This window comes from Microcaecilia unicolor, chromosome 4 (genome assembly GCF_901765095.1).
Source record: "Microcaecilia unicolor chromosome 4, aMicUni1.1, whole genome shotgun sequence".
NCBI classification, from domain to species: Eukaryota; Metazoa; Chordata; class Amphibia; order Gymnophiona; family Siphonopidae; genus Microcaecilia; species Microcaecilia unicolor.
The window spans coordinates 39,064,757-39,086,465 of record NC_044034.1 but is presented as its reverse complement, the minus strand read 5'-3'; the positions used below and the strand labels follow the sequence as shown (position 1 = coordinate 39,086,465).

The window sequence follows — 21,709 nt, the reverse complement described above, 5'->3', positions numbered from 1 at the left end:
TTTTACAGTCAGTTGAGTGATCAATTTCAAGAAGAGCAGACTAACTCCATTGCAGGTGCTGGAGTATCTGGACATTATATTTGACACACCATGGGCGAGGATCTTCCTCACAGAGTGCAGGAGGTCGAAGCTGATTCAACAGATTCATCCTCTCAGTCAAGGCAGTCCCAGGTTCTGGGGTCAATGACAGCAGCGATGGAAGTGGTGCCATGGGCAAAGGCTCTTTGCTTTTTGGAGGCAGGGGTCTCTGCAAACAGTTCGTCCTTTCTTCCAAAAGTGGTATCAGCATTTCATCTCAACCAGTCTGTGGAGCTTCCATCCTTTAACAGGACGAAGAGGCTCAGTATTGCTTCTTGATGAGTGTAAAGTCCTTGGTAGATATCTGGAAGTCATGAATGGGTTTCGCAAATCGGACAGACTGCTTTTTGGTAAACAGAGGCCTGGCCTCATGGCTTCCAAGTCCACAATTGGTAGATGGCTGAAGGAGACCATCACGTCAGCTTATTTGCTTGCAGTAAAGCTGGCTCCTCAGGCCTTGTGGGCTCATTCTACGAGGTGTACAGCAACATCCTAGGTGGAGACTACCTTACTGACTGGTGAATATTTGCAAGGCAGTGACGTGATTGCTGCATACCTTTTGCCAAGCACCACAGGGCAGATGTTGCTGTGCGCTTGGAAGGCTGGTTCAGGGCATTGGCCCTCAGGGTGGTGGCAGTGGTGCCAGGATTCCACCCACTCTAGGGATTTGCTTCTGAACATCCAACAGGTTCTGGAATAGTGGGAAGTTGTTAAATGATTATTTTCTTTTCATTAGTCCTTTCCATTATTCCAGAGGCCTGCCCAAGGTTTCTGAGATGTTTAGTTGGTGCAGAGTAATGGGTCAAATAACTGTCACCTTACATGGTGCTTTCGTATCTCTTGTTCTCTACAAGTTATCCAAAGATGAGAGGTCTACACATGTTTTCTTGTCTGGTTAGTGTTAGGTTAGCGATGAGTTTAAGGTTGTGTTTGAGTTTCTCCTTATTGCTTGTCTGCATAAGTACTGAGGAGCTGGACTAGACGCCGAGAGATGTCTCAGCTCAGTTTTCAGTGTTCTGTCTCCATTTGCTGGTTGACACAACTATCCCACAGATTCTAGAATAGTGGGAAGGGCTTTTGGAAAGAATCATCAGGCAAGATCTAATTTCTTTTTTTTTTTTTGAGGGGGTTGGTCAGAATTTTGTGCTGTGATTTGCTGACTTTAGGGGTGGTAACTCCCTAACTCTTAATATGGTCAGTGGCTAAATAAGGTTGATTATTGAAGTCCAGAAATGTTTGTTTAGTAGAAAACTGTAAGAGTCGATTCTACGGTGATGGCTTTCTCAGTTCCAAGGTACATAGCAGCAAACAAGCACAGTCTGAAATCTAACTCTTATCCCCTCTCTCCAAGGAAAGTAAAGTATTTAATAGAGGCCGCAAGATAATACTCTTCCACCCATATTAATAAATGTGTATCGCCATTTTAAGTGGACCATAGCTCTTATTTCCAGCAGTGTGATTCACCTTTCTGAATAGGAATGGATATATGTTGATAAAAGGGCTCAAGGTTGTTTTTTTTTTTCCTTCTATATAAGGTAATTTTCCTCTAAGCGTGCAGGTGAACTTATCCATTGTAACCTCATCATATATTGTTGAAACCACTGCCACCTCCAAAACGTCTGCTAACAGATTATACTAAAGCTAATAATTTCTTAGAAAATTGAGGCCCTGCACCCCATTTTTATTCTCAATGGTTTTTATTGATGACTGAGCAAAGCGCAATACAAGTACAAGCCATTTGAAGAAATTTCCATTAACACTGAATAAGAAGTGCAAACATAGTGCCAACAGTCATATGTTATTTAATAGATGGAAACCCTCCCTTCTGCCCCGTTGCTATCCCCAAACAGCAGGCTTCATAGGAATTCCTAGCCCTTAGAAATTGCAAACAATATCTCACAGGATATTGAATACCAACTGTCCAGGAATTGCCTCTCATGAGAGAATGGGCACTTAGGAATCAATGTCGTCCAAGGAAGATATCCATTTGTGGGCCAAAGCCTTGGCCCTTATGGCTCCTGCCCTTAGCTGGATGCCCTTGAAATTGGCAGAATCTTTGTCCTGTTCTCCTCCCCCCCCCCCCCCCCCCCCCCCCAAAGAAAAAGTAAAGTTCAACCCTGCCCCGTCAATGCATTATAAAGTATTCAATATCCCACTGCAAACCTGTGGTGACAAGGATTGGATATAAGGATACCATATCGCCAAAACGTCTTGCTACACCAGGGGGAATGAACCCGCCAATCTTTTTTTAGAAAGCATCAAGGCATGTAGTTGGTTTTGCCACTTCCAATAAGATGGCGAATCTGGCGCAATCCAAACCCCCAAAATGACTTTTTTTTTTTTTTTTTTACACCCACCAAGCTGGCTTTCCTAATGAGCTGACGTCCTCCCCCTCTGTTAATTTGTTTTTAATAACACGTTTTCAATTTCATGCTTATAAAGTGTGATACAATAGGTATGGAATAATTTATAAAAACTACTTTATAGACAGGAAGTGTGTACAGAGAAGTACATTTATATCTCCACTAGTTGAAAGCACCATCAACTTAAAAAAATAATTAAACTTTCAATAACACTGTACTACTACTACTATTTAGCATTTCTATAGCGCTACAAGGCATACGCAGCGCTGCATTGACTGTATTGACCTCAGTACTTCCAGAGAGTGACCATGGCACATGGAAAGTTTCTTAGTTGTGCATTCTAACCAGACTCAAATTTTGATTGAAGGCACTGCCAGGAAATATTAATTGGTTGATCGTAGTGTATGTAAAACAGCATATGTCTTTAAGTGGGTCTGATGATATGTATGTCTTTGGTCATTTTGGGCCTTAAAAAATTAGGGCTTTAAACAGTGCCCTAGGAGTAGCTGAAAACTAATGTGGGGTCTGAGCACTGTTGTGTGCCTTTATCATTGTTCTGTTCTGACTCTAGCAGTTATTTTCTGGACTAGCTGCAAGTCATGCAGTGCCTTCATGACATCTCAATATACAAGTTGTTACAGTAGTCCATTTTAAGATCTCATACTTGTGATATAAAGCTCAATAAAGTAATTATGAGCAAGCATAGTTATTGCAAGGATGTAACTGCAGTAGTTTATGCATATCCTTTGCATAAGAGATCAGTGTGGCATATGAAAGCTGAATCAGACAAACAAGTTGTTCATTTGACAGTATATGATTGGGCCTTAAGTTCTCATCTCATGGGCAGACAACAAAGACAACCCTTTAAAGTATTGACAAGCATGTATTTTTATTCTTGATTTCACTTTTAGATAGTTGTGTTCGTATTTGACTTCCCCTACCACCCACCATCACTGGCCGCCAAGAAAACTACTAACCAGCAAGTTATTCAGAGAAATTTAGAATAAGTACATTTTAGATAGCAATAGTAGCTTTCTCTCCCCTCCTTAATTAAAGGAACTTCTCTCTGTATAAAACGTACCTCCAACGTTCTAATGAAGGCGGAAGGACGCCTGAAACCGGAAGATGTAGTTGTGTAGATCGCTTTTTCCCCAAGAGTGTCTGCCCCGCCCTCGCGTCACAACGGGACGATGTCGAGGGCAAAGCACTGACACCGAAAGCTTCATTACAACGCTGGAATGGCGAAAGGGACAAGGCGGAGGCGGAGCTACACAGAAAAACAGAGCATCACGACCAATACAACAACACGGGTACGGGCACAGGGGTGGAGGCGTACCTTCAAAGAAAAACAGAGCGTCGCGAACAATAGAAGAACCCGGGTAAGAGCGCACGGCGAACAGGAACGTTTCACTGAAACTGGGAGGAAAGCAGTCTGAACGTGGGAGGGAGGGAGCCAGCCTGAACTTGGGAGGGAGGGGGGCAACGACCCTGAAAGGCGGCGGGAGGGGGGCCACGACCCTGAAGCTGGGAGGGAAAGGGGAAGGAGGGGGGAAGACGGGGGGGGGGGAGGAGGGCGGGAGACGGAGGGGGGCCCCTGCTGCACACTCTCAATCTTTCTCACACACACAGTCACACAGTCTCACTCGATGTCACACACACACACACACTCGCACATTCACTCTGTCTCTCTCTCACACAGTCACTCTCACACACACTCCCTCAAATACACACACTCTGAGGAAAACCTTGCTTGCGCCTGTTTCATTTGTCTCAGAAACAGGCCTTTTTTTACTAGTAGTATATAACGTTTCTAAATCAATGCATGCTTTTAATTGGCACTTGCTTTATGTACAAATATCAAGTCTTTGATTTAAGTATGGTAATGTCATATGCGAATTAAGGTGAGGTTCAAAGACTGCACAGACTTTTCTGATGTAACAGAGCAAACAGCATAAGTGCTTCAGCTTGTCCTGGCTCTTGTTCTGTCTTCTTTTCTTGGCTTTCGTTGAAGGTACCATGCAGTAAAGTTCTTCTAGCTATCATTAAACATACAGGATGATGGTGTTTGGCATCACCTAATGGAATGCTTCTCTTCAGAATCATGAGAATATGAAAGACATCTTGTTATTTTCTAAAATCAAACCTCACCCATTGTAACAATTTTCTTAGGATGTCACTGATTTTGCGAGTCAGTTGTTCTTGCGCTTCGGGACTGTGGGGAATTATGATTTGGCACATCACAGGAACGGATTGGGTGAGCTTACTAATATAACTTGTAGCACCGCATGTTAAGTATTAGTCTGTATTATTTTTCTGTTGTCAGTAAGAGATTGTATTAGCCATAAGCTGCATTGGCTCCATTTTGATGTGCATGTACAGTAAAAGTCCAAAAATACGGACCTCTTCAAATTGTGAGTTCCGGACTTCCTGAGAATGTAGACTCCCTTTTGCCCCCCCTCCCCCATGTGGCTCGGTGTCTCTCTCTCTTTCCTGGCACTGCCTGCTTGCTTTGGGCCTCCGCGTGACTATGGCTCCCTGCACAGTTACACGTGTTTTTCCCACACCCAGCTCTGCCTATTCGCTCTCACCTTCATGCTGCAGTGGCAGCCTTATTTACAGTCTGCCTCCGGGGTTCAATGTGCCTTTAGTTTCTGGCCTGTCCCACCCTTCCGGTAATAGGATCAGAGGATAAAGGCACATTGAATGTCAGAGGCAGCCTGTGAGTAAGGCTGCCACTGCAGCACGAAGACTTTGGGAAAAGGAGAGAGTAAGCGGGTAGAGCTGGGTGTGGGGAAAAAATGCCTGACCGTGCAGCGAGGAAGGGAAGGAAGGAGGGAGACATAGTCACAGGGGGGCCTTGGGAGTCTCAGATGCCAGGTGTGGAGGGAAGGAGGGGAATGAAGGGGGGGAGGTGTAGCAATGGGGGCCTGGGCCCCTCCTTTGGTCACTGGGGATTCTGGAAGGTGAAGGGGAGATGCAGGCGCTGCATGGGAAGGAGAGACGCTAAAATGTGAATTACTGCCTGAGAATCCAGAATTCTGGATTAACTCAATCCTGGAGCAGTCCAGATTTTTGGACTTCTATTGTATTTAAAAACATTGCGGTCAAGGCTGCAGTGAAGCCGCTGAAAAGTCTGTGTTGATTCTGTATTCTTGCACAGAATAACATTACCTGTAATTTTAAAAAAAATGATTGAATCATTTCACTGATATTTCAAAAACTTGTTTCCAATATGTTGGCCTCTGACTCTGTGAACATTGTATTCCATACATTCTTTTCATGTTTCTTGCCAATATGTTACATCAAGTTATCCACACCTGATAGAGTTAAATGCATGAAGAGCTTTTAGGTAAAGATGGTGGAATTCTTGTTCATTTCTGTATGCTGCTGTTAATGTTTGCTTATATGCTGTCAGACATGAGTACAAACACCCTGTGGCTTCAGTGTAACCATGTTTACTGTGCTGCGTGAATGGGGGTCATAGAGAGCTTGTCCGGCAAGAAGCCACCTGCCCAACAGTAGTAATTGCAGGCCTGATAGGGAGATCTAACCTTGCTCAGGCACAGGTTTAGTAAGCTTTTGGTTTAATGCAGACACAGAATGAGGGGAAGGCCTTAATAAAAACCTGGGTTGACAAGGAGACTTGAGGTGCTAGGTAAGTATGAGAGGAAACAATAGAGTGGGGGAGGGGGATTTTCACTAATCTATGTATAGAATCAGATCTGATTATTTCCTGACCTTGTGAATTAGGGCTAACACCTGGTGAAATTCACTAGTAGGTGCCTGCTCTCATCATCCATCCTTGCTGTTGCTGGATCCCAGTTCCCTATCAGTAAGCTGGTCTGTAGCCTTCCTGGCCATACCCAGCTACCAGGCTCACCCACAGAACTGGGCTGGCTCCATCCATCTGCCTGCTCCATTGTGAAAACCAGTGGAGTATGTTTGCCCAGTGCCGGGTACATGTGCCTATAGCTGCCATTCTACCCAGTGCTCTAAATAGATCATTTTTCAAATGGTAATGGCTGTTGTGTCACTTCATTGAAGTAAAGTTTAAAATGACTATTGCAAAAAAAAAAAAAAAATTTCACGTCAAGGTAGGAACAATGTTTAAAAGTGCAGTGGTTTTATTTTATTGTACAGTTTTGGGTAGAAGAGTTAACAGATAAAAAACAGAAAAATGTAGGTAAAGACTATATGGTCTGTGCAGTCTGCCCATCTGCTCTATCTTCCTGTCCCTATTGATCCCATAAGAACATAAGAATAGCCATACTGGGTCAGACCATTGGTCCATCTAGCTCAGTATCCTGCTTCCAACAGTGGCCTATCCAGGTCACAAGTACCTGGCAGAAACCCAAATAGTAGCAAGATTCTGTAGTCCCAAAGAGTAGCATAATTCCATGCTACCAATCCCAGGGCAAGCAATGGCTTCCCCTTTGTCTATCTCAACAGTAGCCTAAAAGCTTGACGAGCAGACCTTTCCTGCTCCTCTTCTGGGCACAGGAGGAAGACAGGGCATGTTTGGGAATTGAACCCAGGACCTCACGCACCCAAAGCAAGAATCATAGCCCTCCAATGATACAATAGAATTGAGATTTGGTGGGATTTGAACCCACGTCCCTTGATTTGCAGGTCACACCATACTACTAGGCTACTTCTCTGACCTTAGAGATCCTTTGTACTTGTCCCAAACTCTCTTGAATTCAGATACCTTTTCATTTCCACCTCTTCCACTGGGAGACTGTTTTCACTAATTCACCATCCTTTCTGTGAAGAAGGATTTTCTCAGGCTAATTCTGAGTCTATTCCCTTTCACCTTTGTCATATACCCCCCCTCGTTCCAGAGCTTCCTTTAAATTAAAACACTCACTCTTGTGCATTTATGCCATGTAGGTATTTAAATGTCTTGGATGTAACAAAAGAGAGGGAACAAAGTACAAACTAAAGTCCAAACAAAAAAAACAGCACCACGGGCCTTTAAAAATGGAACACAGTTCTTTAATGAATGAGCCTTGACAAAAAGACCCGACACGGGCCGTGTTTCGGTGACTAGCACCTGCGTCAGGGGTCACAGTGATGACGTGGAAAACTTAAGTTAATTAAAAAATGTTTCCACCCTGTGTGACGTGGTATTAAAAGCAGAGCCTTTTGAGAGCACAGCTTTTCATCCATTTTGATACAGAAAGTGAAAGTGCCTTGGTGCTTTGTAGCTTTTACTACATGAGACGTGGGGTAAGGAATAATATATTGTAGAGGAATATATTCGAGTTATTCCCCAAGTTTTCCACGTCATCACTGTGACCCCTGACGCAGGTGCTAGTCACCGAAACACGGCCCGTGTCGGGTCTTTTTGTCAAGGCTCATTCATTAAAGAACTGTGTTCCATTTTTAAAGGCCCGTGGTGCTGTTTTTTTTGTTTGGTATTTAAATGTCTGTCATATCTTCCCTCTCCCGCCTTTTCCCCATACACTTTATGATAAAGACCACTGACCATTTTAGTAGCCATCCTCTGGACAAACTCCATTATATCTTTTTGAAGGTTTCAGTCTCTAGAATTGTACACAATATTCTATAAGAGGTCTCATCAGTCTTGTACAGGGGCATCATCACATCTATTTTTTTTTTTTTTTTTTTTTTCCCCTACTAACCATTCCTCTTCCATGCACCCAAAGCATCCTTCCTGATTTCGTAGTTGCCTTTTCTACCTGTTTTGGTTACCGTATGATCACACCCATATGTGCCCCTCTTGCATGCACAAAAGTTCTTCACCCCTTATTATGCTGTTCTTTTGGGGTTTTGCAGCCCAAATGCCGAACCCTGCAATTAGCTGCCAGATTCCAGATCATTCATCTAGCTTCACTTAAGTCCTTTCTCATGTTAACCACGCCATCAGGGGGTGTCTACTCTGTTGCAGATTTTGGTATCCTCTGCAAAGAGGCAAACTGTACCGGACAGCCCTTCAGCAGTATCACTTAAAAATGTTAAAAAGAACCAGCCCACGAATTGAACCAAGCTCCATTTACCACTACCACTCAACCAGTTCCTAACTCAGTCAGTCACTTATGGCCCATACTGAGGACACTCGGTTTATTTGCCATCTATGTAGAACTGTGTCAAAGGCTTTGCTAAAATCTAAATGCATCACACGTCCCTCAGTCTAACTCTCTGGTCACCCAAAGAAGTTAATCAGATTTGTCTGACAGTCCTGCCTCTAGTGAAACCATGTTGCCTCTGGTCCTGTAATCCATTGGTTTAATATGTTTAATTTCTTTATTCAGTAGTTTATCTTTCTAGACCTATTTTTTGATGTAAACTTTACTATATGTAACTAGTTTCCTATGCTTGCTCTCCTTGCTTATAAGTTCTGATCCAAGGAGTGGAATTTGAGTGTCCCAATACTAGCCCAAGTGCCATTTAGTCTGTTTTGTAAATGATGTAAAAGATGACATGAGTAAGTGTAAAATTTCACCAAAGATGCTCAACTATGCAGAGTGGTTAACACACATTGGTTTTAGATCTTGCTACAGTTGCATACGAAGTTTGGAAATGAGACTTCTACGCTCTGTGCCCTGAGAAAGACAAGGACAAATCAAACTCGAGTATACATATAAAGTACCACATACCATGTAAAACGATATCTTGTTGGGCAGACTGGATGGACCGTACAGGTCTTTATCTGCTGTCATTTACTATGTTACACATAAGTAGAAAAGGTACCCATACACATGGGGATAGTGCTGTAAATAGATATAGAATTACTGTGGACCACATGCTGAAGCTGTCGGCTCTGCAGCTATAAAAGCCACCTCTGTTAGTGGTGCCATGGAAGGACATGAATAGCAACTGTATGACTTATGTCTTTCGGACAGGTTGATAGAGCAGTTCTGGTATCCCCTTCTTGAAAAGAATATGGTGGAGCTCAAACTATGAAAAATAAGGAATAAAAATGTTCTTTAACCGTAGAAGATAAGACTCGACATGGCACCATGACACTAAGATTTGCAACAGAGTGGACACCCCGGAGGGAGTGGAAAGCATGAAAAAAGATCTGCAGAAGCTAGAAGAATGGTCTAACGTTTGGCAATTAAAATTCAATGCGAAGAAATGCAAAGTGATGCACTTAGGGAGTAGAAATCCACGGGAGACGTATGTGTTAGGCGGGGAGAGTCTGATAGGTACGGACGGGCAGAGGGATCTTGGGGTGATAGTATCTGAGGACCTGAAGGCGACGAAACAGTGTGACAAGGCGGTGGCCGTAGCTAGAAGATTGCTAGGCTGTATAGAGAGAGATGTGACTAGCAGAAGAAAACAGGTTTTAATACCCCCGTATAAGACGTTGGTGAGGCCCCACCTGGAGTATTGTGTTCAGGTTTGGAGGCCGTATCTTGTGAAGGATGTGAAAAAAATGGAAGGGGTGCAAAGAAAAGCTACGAGAATGGTATGGGATTTGCGTTACAAGACGTATGAGGAGAGACTTGCGGACCTGAACATGTATACCCTGGAGGAAAGGAGAAACGTGATACAGACGTTCAAATATTTGAAGGGTATTAATCTGCAAACGAACCTTTTCCGGAGAGGGGAAGGCGGTAGAACGAGAGGACATGAAATGAGATTGAAAGGGGGCAGACTCAAGAAAAATGTCAGGAAGTATTTTTTCACGGGAGAGAGTGGTGGATGCTTGGAATGCCCTCCTGCGGGAGATGGTGGAGAGGAAAACGGTAACGGAATTCAAACATGCATGGGATAAACATAAAGGAATCCTCCTCAGAAGGAAGGAATCCCCAGAAGCTTAGCCGGCGGTGGGAGGCAGGGCTGGTGGTTGGGAGGTGGGGATAGTGCTGGGCAGACTTATACGGTCTGTCCCAGAGCCGGTGGTGGGATGCGGGGCGGGTGGTTGGGAGGTGGGGATAGTGCTGGGCAGACTTGCACAGTCTGTGCCCTGAAAAAGACTGGTACAAATCAAGGTAAGGTATACACAAAAAATGACACGTGAGTTTATCTTGTTGGGCAGACTGGGTGGACCGTGCAGGTTTTTTCTGCCGTCATCTATGTATGTTACTATGTTTTGGCGAGAAACGCCTGCTTTAGAAGTCTGTATGTGGTAAACGCATTTTGTTCACATGAGTCTCCTTTCAGTTTAGCGTGTGCTGTCTACCAACGTATTCTGCATATCCACCAATCATTAGTCTTTTTTTAAAGGCTTGATTTGGTTCAGTTCCACCTACTGGCGTTTAACGTATACAGACTCTTGAGGCAGGCGTTTCTCGCCAAAACACAGTGCCGTGTCGAGTCTTATCTTCTACTATTAAAGAACATATTTTCTTTATTTTTCGTCTCCTTGGTTTCTTTGGAAGTGTCCTGTTGATTACACTACTCCTCTATTTCTGTACTTTCCCTCGTAGCGTATCCAGTTTCTCCACTTTCGTGGTTTGTTTTTGTTGGGAGCTCAAACTATAGCAGGTGATCATGAGAGTATCAGTCTATTTATCATGAAGAAAGTCTGACAGGACATCTAATAGAAATGGAGTGTACAAAACTTCTAGGACTGTGAAAACGGGCCATTTTTCAAGATGAATGCAAGAAAATATGTATCTTTAGCTAGTGTGTGGATTGATTTTTATTTTTAATTTGGATTTTGCTCACATTTTTTTCATTAGTAGCTCAAGGTGAGTTAATTGTGCAGTCTGGTATCATGGGATGTAGTCGTAGCAAGCAGCTCACTAGGGTTCAAGAATGGTCTGAATGTGTTAAGGATATAAATAAATGTGTGTGGGGGGGGGGGGGTGCCTTTGCTGTGTTCACAATGGGAAATAAATGAGGCCATATCTAATGGTTATAGTTGGATTCTTTTGTAAAGAGAAAAAAGGTTTTGTGTTTTTTTTATTTTTTATTTTTTTAAGCAGCTTTTAGGCATCATAATAATACGACCAATTTTCAAAGCAATTTAAGTGGGCAGGAGAAGCAGGTCAGGGATGGTACAGAGCTTGGTATTGGGGAGGAGCGCGTGCCAGCAGACTTCAGTGCCAGGACCCATATAGTTATCCTGGCCAAGTTAGGACAGTTGAAAGCTGGGGTAGCTATGCGGGTCCCGGCACTGAATATCGGCAGAGAGCCTCAAATTTTTATTTTATTTTTTTTAAACTCTCTGAGCCCGCAAAGCAGGTCTGGTACCTAGCAAATTAGCTCCAGATATTCAGTGCTGGGGGTCCCACACATGGCCTATTGTTGATTATCTGGGGATAAGTAATTTGGCTGGCCACAGTCAATGTATTTATATATATATATATATATATATATATATATATATATATATATATATATATATCTATCTGACTACTGCCAGCTGAATATTAACCCATATTGCCTAGCAGACTTGATAAGAAATCAGAATAATTCCTTCATTTTTGCATCTTGGTATTTTCAAAGTTTAAAAGATATGATGCAGAATCCCGAGTTGCATGTTTTTTTTTTTCCGGCCTTGACTGCTATTCAGCACATTGTTAAAAAAAAAAAAAAAAAAAAAAAGTTTAAGAAACTCATCAGTGAACAGTTTCCCCTTTCATGCAGTACGGAGCATCACACTATAACTTGATTTGGTAGATCTTTCATGTCTCTTTTTGTAAGCTTCAGTAGTTTTAACATACTTTAAACCCCACTAAGCTAACCGCCCTTACCGCATTCTCTGGCAACGAATTTCCGAGTTTAATTACACTAGCAGTGGACCTTGGCTCTTCTGGTCTTTCTCTGTTGTATTCCTGGAATGTATTTCAATGAATCTGTGGCTTTTCCAACTAGTTGGAACTTCTCCATTTCCTTTAGTACTGGTTGAAAGAGCACAGGATAGATGAGTTACATACTTGACTGGTCACAGTTGAAGTGGCTGAGAAAAAAAGGTTGTTCCATTCCATTTTTATTTAATAAGTCACATATAGTAAGACCTTCAAAAGGCAGAAGGTACTTCACATAATGTACTCCGTTACATAGTAATCATAGTAGATAGCTGTAGCCTTGATTGGTTTGAGTATTAACAATCGTTATTAGAGCAGCCACATTGGTTATGAAACACTGCTTTTTTTTGGTGTGGGGGGGGGGTTGTTTTTTAATAAAGCAAAATAAAAAAAAGGGCAGATTATGGCAATTACACAAAGGGGATGAGTTACCTGAAGTATGGTATGAAAGTCGCTCTTGACCATTCTTTATAATGGTCTAAATTCTACACAAATCCAGTTTCTTACCAACTTAGTGACAACCAACAACAGCATAAAGGTTTTCAGAGTTAGGCAACCCCTATAGTCTAACTAGTAATATATTCCTCTGGAATTTTTGTTTAAAAAATTTGTAATGAATGAAAGACTGAACTACTGTTTTCTTTGGTACAGTATAAAAAAGAAGGTGAAAATGTGACGAGTTACTGCCATGAGACACTTCCTGGTTGGGTGCATGATGTACTGGATCGTAACTGGGCATGTTTCGCTGGACATAAAGTTTCACCTGCCCGTTCTTATGGTGGTGTAAATACAGTACCAGTCTACAAGCCTCAGAAAGGGTAAGTGTGTAGCCACAGGTGGTTGTCAAAACGAGAACACAACAGTAGCATGGCGAAGCTTTAGTTGAAATCTCCAAATACTTGAATTCTTTTAGTTTTCTTCTAGAACTATTGTGAAGCTTAAGACTGGCTCTTTTCCTTTTATAATGTTCTAATTTCTAGCAATAGCTGATTTTCCTTAGGAAAGCTGTGTAGTTGGGCATTTTACTAAGTGGCGGTAAGCCCAACGTGGGCTTACTGTTCGCTATTCTGGGGCTACCTCCAGGCTACCACAGCAGCCTGACACTAGTTCCTATCCCCAATGCGTGCCGTTTTCTGGCGCTACAAAAATACTTACTTTTGTACCCCCGGGTTAGTGCAGGAGCGCTTACTTAAGTTGGCAGTAAGTGCTCCCCCCTGAAATGGCTGCATGGTAAGTGGATCACCTACCGCACAACCATTTCTTTAAAGAAAAAAAAAAAACACAACCTTTTACCTGCTGTGGTAAAGGGTGACCTCGGTATGTGTCAAAAAGATGCACTAACCCTAATGCAGGCCCCCTTTTACCGAAAAGGGGCCCACAATGTCTAACATCAGTCTGGGAACCATTTATAAAGCTGTCTGATCTGCAGAAGGACCAAGTGTATAGTAAGATTGACTTAATCATTAGCAAATTTTTGTGCACTACTTTGCGTTTTGTGTGTAGTTTCTTTTTTTTTGAGAAAATTTGGAGCAAGAAGCAAGTTTAAATACCACCTTTATAGCTGCTTGCTTTTATTTTTTTAAGCATCCAGAGTTAATGATGCCACATGACAGATTCTGTAACCGAATCAAACATATAAACGGCGAGTGACTGTACTCACTCGCAAATGCGCAGTAGAGACCTCTGCCCCGCCCCCACGTCAATACGTGATGACGGGGGGGCGGAACACAGAGGGTCTGTACTGCGCATTGCTGAGGGAGGGACACCGCCGTCTAACGCTCCCCCCACCCGAGTCGCCGCCGCCACCCACCTTCTACCCGGTCGGGCCCTCGCTCCACTATTGAAACAGCGAGGGTCCGGGAACGCAGCACTGAGCTCTGCTGAGCTGCTGACATCGCCCTTCCTTCTTCTTCTCTGCCTCTGTCCCGCCCTCGACGACGTTAAGTCACACGAGGGCGGGACAGGCAGAGAAGAACGAAGGCCGACGTCGGCAGCTCAGCAGAGCTCTGCTGCGTTCCCGGACCCTCGCTGTTTCAATAGCGGAGCGAGGGCCCGGCCGGGTGGAAGGTGGGTGGTGACGGCTCGGAGGGGGAGGGGCAGCGGTGAACTTGGCGGTGGGGCGGGCCTTTCAACCCCCCCTTCCTATAATAGCCCGTTTTTACGGGCTCAAAGTCTAGTACTAGTATAACCTAGCATTGGCCTGTCTTACATAGTAACTTAGGGATCTTTTACTAAGCTGTGGTAGAGCTAACTAGTGTTGAAGTTAGTGCACGCTGTTTCCTGGGCTAGAAAATTAATTTTTGATTTTTTTTTTTTTTTTCCCCTACTGTGAGGAATGTTACTGGCGGTAATCGACACGCGGCCACATTAACTCACACTGATTACCGCAGGAGTAGCGCATGAGCCCTTACCACCAAATAAATAGGTGATGGTACTCGGGCAGTAAATTGCCATGTGCTACTTTTCGTAATAGCACATGGCCATTTGCCGCCCCATTAAAAAAAAAAAGGCCCTTTTTACTCACCATGGTAAAAAATGGCCCACAAGGCATTAATTTCATGCATATAAACTAACGCAGTATTCTTTTTACTACAGCTTACTAAAAGGGCCTCTTAGTAAATTAATGTCAGACCTGAACAGTTCATCAAGTCTGTCCAACAGTCACACTCATCAAGTCATGATTAAACCAACAATGAATGGGATATAAAATACTTGATCATTGTCTTTCTTTGGCATTTCTAGGACATAGACCATAGAAGTCCGCCTGGCCCTGTCCTTAGGTTCCAGCTACTGAAGTTGCTGTCAAAGCCCACTGCAGCCTATCCAAATCTGTCTTGTCATTTGTGGGACACAGATCGTCCATCACTGTCCTCATGCTCCAAATTTCTGTTTCCATCAAAGCCCTGTCCAGTCCATTCTAAACCATATTGCCATATACGGGATCCAGACCATGCAAGCTTTCCCAGCACCGGTCTTAGTTCTTCACAGCTGGAGTCGCCATCTAAGCGCCACTCAACATGCAAGCATGCATGTAACCGTTTAAGTTGTTTTGTTTTTATCATTCACTTTCTAATTGGAGAACCTCTTTTTTCATCCCATGCCTTTTTGAATTCCATCACCATTTTTTTTCTCTCCACCACCTCTGGAGGGTATTCCAGGCATCAATCACCCTCTCTATATCATATAGGTTACCCAAAATACTCAGTTAGACCAGCCTTAGAACCAGCATAACTGAGTATGCCTAAAGGTGACATAACTTACATGCACCTTTTAAGTTGCACGTGTAACTGGGAGACTACTACTACTACTACTTAACATTTCTAAAGCGCTACTAGGGTTACACAGCGCTGTACAATTTAACATAGAGGGACGGTCCCTACTCAAAGAGCTTATGATCTAAAAGACAAGTGAACAGTCAGTCCAATAGGGGCAGTCAAATTGGGGCCGTCTGGATTTACTGAACGGTAGGAGTTAGGTGCCGAACACAGCATTGAAGAGGTGGGTTTTAAGCAAAGACTTGAAGATGGGCAGGGAGGGGGCTTGGCGTATGGGCTCAGGAAGGTTGTTCCAAGCATAGGGTGAGGCGAGGCAGAATGAGCGGAGCCTGGAGTTGGCTGTGGTGGAGAAGGGTACAGAGAGGAGGGATTTGTCCTGTGAACGGAGGTTTTGGGTGGGAACGTAAGGGGAGATGAGGGTAGAAAGGTAGTGAGGGGCAGCAGACTGAGTGCATTTGTAGGTAAGGAGAAGCTTGAATTGAATGCGGTATCTGATTGGAAGCCAGTGAAGTGACCTGAGGAGAGGGGTGATATGAGAATATCGGTTCTGGCGGAATATAAGACGTGCAGCAGAGTTCTGAACACATTGAAGGGGGGATAGATGGCTAAGTGGGAGGCTGGTGAGGAGTAAGTTGCAGTAGTCAAGGCGAGAGGTAATGAGAGCGTGGACTAGAGTTCGGGTGGTGTGTTCAGAGAGGAAAGGGTGAATTTTGCTGATGTTAAAGAGGAAGAAGCGATAGGTCTTGGCTATGTGCTGGATATGAGAAGGAGAGGGAGGAGTCAAAGATGACTCCGAGGTTGCGGGTAGATGAGACGGGGAGGATGAGGGTGTTATCGACTGAGATAGAAAGTGGAGGAAGAGGAGAAGTGGGTTTTGGTGGAAAGACGATGAGCTCGGTCTTGGACATGTTCAGTTTGCGGTTGGACATCCAAGCAGCAATGTCGTGTAAGCAGGCTGATACCTTTGCCTGGGTCGCCGCGGTGATGTCTGGTGTGGAGAGATACAGCTGGGTGTCATCAGCATAGAGATGATACTGGAAACCATGAGATGAGATCAGGGAGCCCAGGGAAGAGGTGTAGATTGAGAAGAGAAGGGGTCCAAGGACAGATCCCTGGGGAACACCAACAGATAGGGGGATGGGGGTGGAGGAAGATCCATGAGAATGAACTCTAAAGGTGCGGTGGGAGAGATAGGAGGAGAACCAGGAGAGGACAGAGCTCTGGAACCCACATGAGGACAGTGTGGCAAGAAGTAAGTCATGATTGACCGTGTCAAAAGCGGCGGATAGATCGAGGAGGATGAGGATGGAGTAGTGGCCTCTGGATTTGGCAAGGAGCAGGTCATTACAGACTTTAGAGAGTGCTGTTTCTGTCGAGTGTAGAGGGCGAAAACCGGATTGAAGTGGATCGAGGATGGCATGAGAGGGGAGAAAATCAAGGCAGCGGCTGTGAACGGCACGCTGAAGTATTTTGGAGAGGAAGGGTAGGAGGGAGATGGGTGGTAGTTGGAGGGACACGTAGGGCCAAGTGATGGTTTTTTGAGGAGAGGTGTGACTACGGCGTGCTTGAAGGTGTCAGGGACAGTTGCAGTGGAGAGAGAGAGAGGTTGAGGATATGACAGATGGAGGGGGTGACAGTATGAGAGATAAGTAAGTTGGTGGGGATGGGATCAGAAGAGCAGGTGGTGCATTTCGAGGAGGAAAGAAGGCGAGCGGTTTCCTCTTCGGTGATGACAGGAAAGGAGGAGAAATAGGCCTGGGTTGGTTGGTTGAGGGAGAGGGTTGAAGGGTGAAGAGGAGGAGATGGCTTGGTAGAGAACTCAAGGTTGATCTTTTGCACCTTGTCGCGGAAGTAATCAGCCAGTGATTGAGGAGAGAGCGAAGGGGGGGTGGGAGCGGAGGGCACTTTGAGGAGGGAGTTAAGGGTGGTGAAGAGGCGATGGGGGTTGGAGCTGAGAGAACTGGTCAATTGGGTGTAATAGTCCTGTTTGGCAAGGAATAGGGAGGACTGGAAGGAGGATAGTATGAATTTGTAGTGAAGGAAGTCTGAATGGGTGCGAGATTTCCTCCAGAGGTGTTCAGCAGATCGGGCGCAGGAGCGAAGGTAACGGATGGAAGGGCTCAGCCAAGGCTGGGGATTAGTACGCTTTGTGGGACGGGAGGTGGATGGTGCAAGGGTGTCCAGAACAGAGAAGAGAGTGGCATTGTAAGCGGAGACAGCCTTGTCGACAGACTCAGAGGACATGATGGAGGGGAGGAGATTAGAAATACTAGAGGATAGGGTGGGAGGGTCAATAGCCTGGAGATTCCTGGAGGTAGTGGTTAAGGTTGGATGGGGCTGAGGGGGGGTGAAGAAGTGTGAAGGTGATTAGGTGATGATCGGAGAGAAGAAGAGCTGAAGTGAGGAAATTGGAGAGAGAGCCGGGAGAGGACGAGGTCAAGACAATGGCTGTCACGGTGAGTAGGGGTGGTGGAGCATAGCTGGAGGTTGAAGGAGGATGCTAGAGTGAGGAACTGAGAAGCGTGAGGGTTGGATTAGTCATCAACGTGTATGTTAGTCTTTGAGAATGAGGGACGGAGATGAGGGTTCAAGAAAAACGGAAAGCCAGGCATCGAAGTCGGTGAGGAAGGAAGAGAGGGATTTATTAGGGGGGCGGTAAATGACTGCCACTCTGAGTGGCAATGGGTAGACTAGCCAGATGGAGTGTGCTTCAAATGATGAGAAGCAGTGAGACTGCGGTAGGAGGAGGGGTTGGAAGCTACAGAAGGGCGAGAGTAGTAGCCCGACGCCTCCACCGCGGCCAGCTGGGCGGGGAGTGTGGGAGAAGATAACCTCCGTGACAAAGGGCCGCGACTGAGGCAGAGTCGTCAGGGGAGAGCCAGGTTTCAGTTAGGGCGAGCAGTTGAAGGGAACGAGAGATGAAGAGATCGTGGGTGAAGGGCAGTTTGTTGCAGACCGAGTGGGCATTCCACAAGGCACATGAGGAGGGAGGAGGGGAATAGAAACGAGATTGGAGACATCACGGAGTTGTTTGCATGGATAGGAGGAGGACAGGTGAGGGGGGGCCTGGATTTGGATTAATGTCTCCTACGGACAGTGCTTTTTTTGTAGAACAAAAGGTGCTGGTACTCATTATGGGCGGGGTCACCACATATGGCTCCACCCCTATGATAGCCACACCCACATTAACCACACCCCCTATACCAGCCATGGCGCATATAAACAGACATCATTGAAAATATTACAGTACTATAGGAGAAAAAAATAACGTGATTTGCTAAGTAGTAGCAGTAAATAAGACAGCCAATGTACAGTGGGGGAAATAAGTATTTGATCCCTTGCTGATTTTGTAAGTTTGCCCACTGACAAAGACATGAGCAGCCCATAATTGAAGGGTAGGTTATTGGTAACAGTGAGAGATAGCACATCACAAATTAAATCCGGAAAATCACATTGTGGAAAGTATATGAATTTATTTGCATTCTGCAGAGGGAAATAAGTATTTGATCCCCCACCAACCAGTAAGAGATCTGGCCCCTACAGACCAGGTAGATGCTCCAAATCAACTCGTTACCTGCATGACAGACAGCTGTCGGCAATGGTCACCTGTATGAAAGACACCTGTCCACAGGTGTCAGTGAATCAGTCAGACTCTAACCTCTACAAAATGGCCAAGAGCAAGGAGCTGTCTAAGGATGTCAGGGACAAGATCATACACCTGCACAAGGCTGGAATGGGCTACAAAACCATCAGTAAGACGCTGGGCGAGAAGGAGACAACTGTTGGTGCCATAGTAAGAAAATGGAAGAAGTACAAAATGACTGTCAATCGACAAAGATCTGGGGCTCCACGCAAAATCTCACCTCGTGGGGTATCCTTGATCATGAGGAAGGTTAGAAATCAGCCTACAACTACAAGGGGGGAACTTGTCAATGATCTCAAGGCAGCTGGGACCACTGTCACCACGAAAACCATTGGTAACACATTACGACATAACGGATTGCAATCCTGCAGTGCCCGCAAGGTCCCCCTGCTCCGGAAGGCACATGTGACGGCCCGTCTGAAGTTTGCCAGTGAACACCTGGATGATGCCGAGAGTGATTGGGAGAAGGTGCTGTGGTCAGATGAGACAAAAATTGAGCTCTTTGGCATGAACTCAACTCACCGTGTTTGGAGGAAGAGAAATGCTGCCTATGACCCAAAGAACACCGTCCCCACTGTCAAGCATGGAGGTGGAAATGTTATGTTTTGGGGGTGTTTCTCTGCTAAGGGCACAGGACTACTTCACCGCATCAATGGGAGAATGGATGGGGCCATGTACCGTACAATTCTGAGTGACAACCTCCTTCCCTCCGCCAGGGCCTTAAAAATGGGTCGTGGCTGGGTCTTCCAGCACGACAATGACCCAAAACATACAGCCAAGGCAACAAAGGAGTGGCTCAGGAAGAAGCACATTAGGGTCATGGAGTGGCCTAGCCAGTCACCAGACCTTAATCCCATTGAAAACTTATGGAGGGAGCTGAAGCTGCGAGTTGCCAAGCGACAGCCCAGAACTCTTAATGATTTAGAGATGATCTGCAAAGAGGAGTGGACCAAAATTCCTCCTGACATGTGTGCAAACCTCATCATCAACTACAGAAGACGTCTGACCGCTGTGCTTGCCAACAAGGGTTTTGCCACCAAGTATTAGGTCTTGTTTGCCAGAGGGATTAAATACTTATTTCCCTCTGCAGAATGCAAATAAATTCATATACTTTCCACAATGTGATTTTCCGGATTTAATTTGTGATGTGCTATCTCTCACTGTTACCAATAACCTACCCTTCAATTATGGGCTGCTCATGTCTTTGTCAGTGGGCAAACTTACAAAATCAGCAAGGGATCAAATACTTATTTCCCCCACTGTAAATTCTCAAATTGGACATATTACAAACACTAAAATGAAAATAAAATGATTTTTTTCTACCTTTGTTGTCTGGTGACTGTTTTTCTTTCCATATTGGTCCCAGTCTGTGATTCTCCTTTCCTTTCCTTTGTTTTCGCTTAACTCTTCTGTGCCATTTGTCATTTTTTGTCTCCTTTTTCTTTGCTTTCTTCAATATTTTTCAGGCTCTCTCTATGTCCAGATTTAATTCATTCTTACTGTCCATTCTTTAATTTCCTTCATCTTTTCCTCACCCTTGTTCTCCCCATGCCCCTTCCTCTTATTCTCCAATCTTTCTCTATTCCCCTTTTCCATCCAGCAGCTCTGCTTTCTCTCCCCATCCTTCGTGTCTCCCCTATTTCTTTCTGCATTCTTCCATCCAGCGTCTTCCCTCTTTCTCTCCCCATCCTTCCATCTGTTTTCCCTCTCTCTTTCCCCATCCTTCCATCTGTTTTCCCTCTCTCTTCCCCATCCTTCCATCTGTTTTCCCTCTCTCTCCCCATCCTTCCATCTGTTTTCCCTCTCTCCCCATCCTTCCATCTGTTTTCCCCTCTCTCTCTTTCCCCATCCTTCCATCTGTTTTTCCCTCTCTCTTTCCCCATCCTTCCATCTGTTTTTCCCTCTCTCTTTCCCCATCCTTCCATCTGTTTTTCCCTCTCCCCATCCTTCCATCTGTGTTTTTCCCTCTCTCTCTCCCCATCCTTCCATCTGTGTTTTTCCCTCTCTCTCTCCCCATCCTTCCATCTGTGTTTTTCCCTCTCTCTCCCCAATCCTTCCCTCTGTTTTTTTTTCCCTCTTTCTCCCCATCCTTCCATCTGTTTTTCCCTCTCTCCCCTGTTTTCCCTCTGTTGGTTTCCCGCGAACGGCGCGAAGTCGCGACGCACGCGGCACCAGCCCCTATTTCCGGCCGCTGCTGCTTCTCCTGTGTTGAGCAGCAGCGGCCGCTACACAAAGAAAAAGAAGATTTAAAAAAAAAATTTGAAACCTGGCTGAAACGCGGCACCCCGGCACTGTAGACAGCCATTAGGCATTGGCTGTTGTCCCGCAGCCGCTCCTCCTCTTGCCTCTACGTCACTGCCCCTGGAGGAAGACCCCGGAGGAGCGCAGTGATGTAGAGGCAAGAGAAGGAGCAGCTGCGGGACAACAGCCAATGCCTAATGGCTGTCTACAGTGCCGGGGTGCCGCGTTTCAGCCAGGTTTGAAGTTTTTTTTAAATCTTTTTCTTTGTGTAGCGGCCGCTGCTGCTCAACAGGAGAAGCAGCAGCGGCCGGAAATGGGGGATGGCACTGCGTCCGTCACGGGGCGGGGGGAGCAAAAAAAAAAAGGTGCCGGTACGCCGTACCG

The 21,709-nt window shown here is 45.1% G+C and overlaps 1 protein-coding gene across 1 annotated transcript in view; it reads left to right on the top strand.

Moving 5' to 3' along the window:
- The window catches only part of CTSC (cathepsin C), a 78,736-nt gene that overhangs the window by 13,156 nt on the left and 43,871 nt on the right, over window positions 1-21,709 (top strand). The window contains exon 3 of the mRNA XM_030200159.1: window positions 12,818-12,984. Coding sequence (XP_030056019.1) covers window positions 12,818-12,984 — 167 coding nt within the window. The remainder of the gene's footprint in view (window positions 1-12,817; window positions 12,985-21,709) is intronic.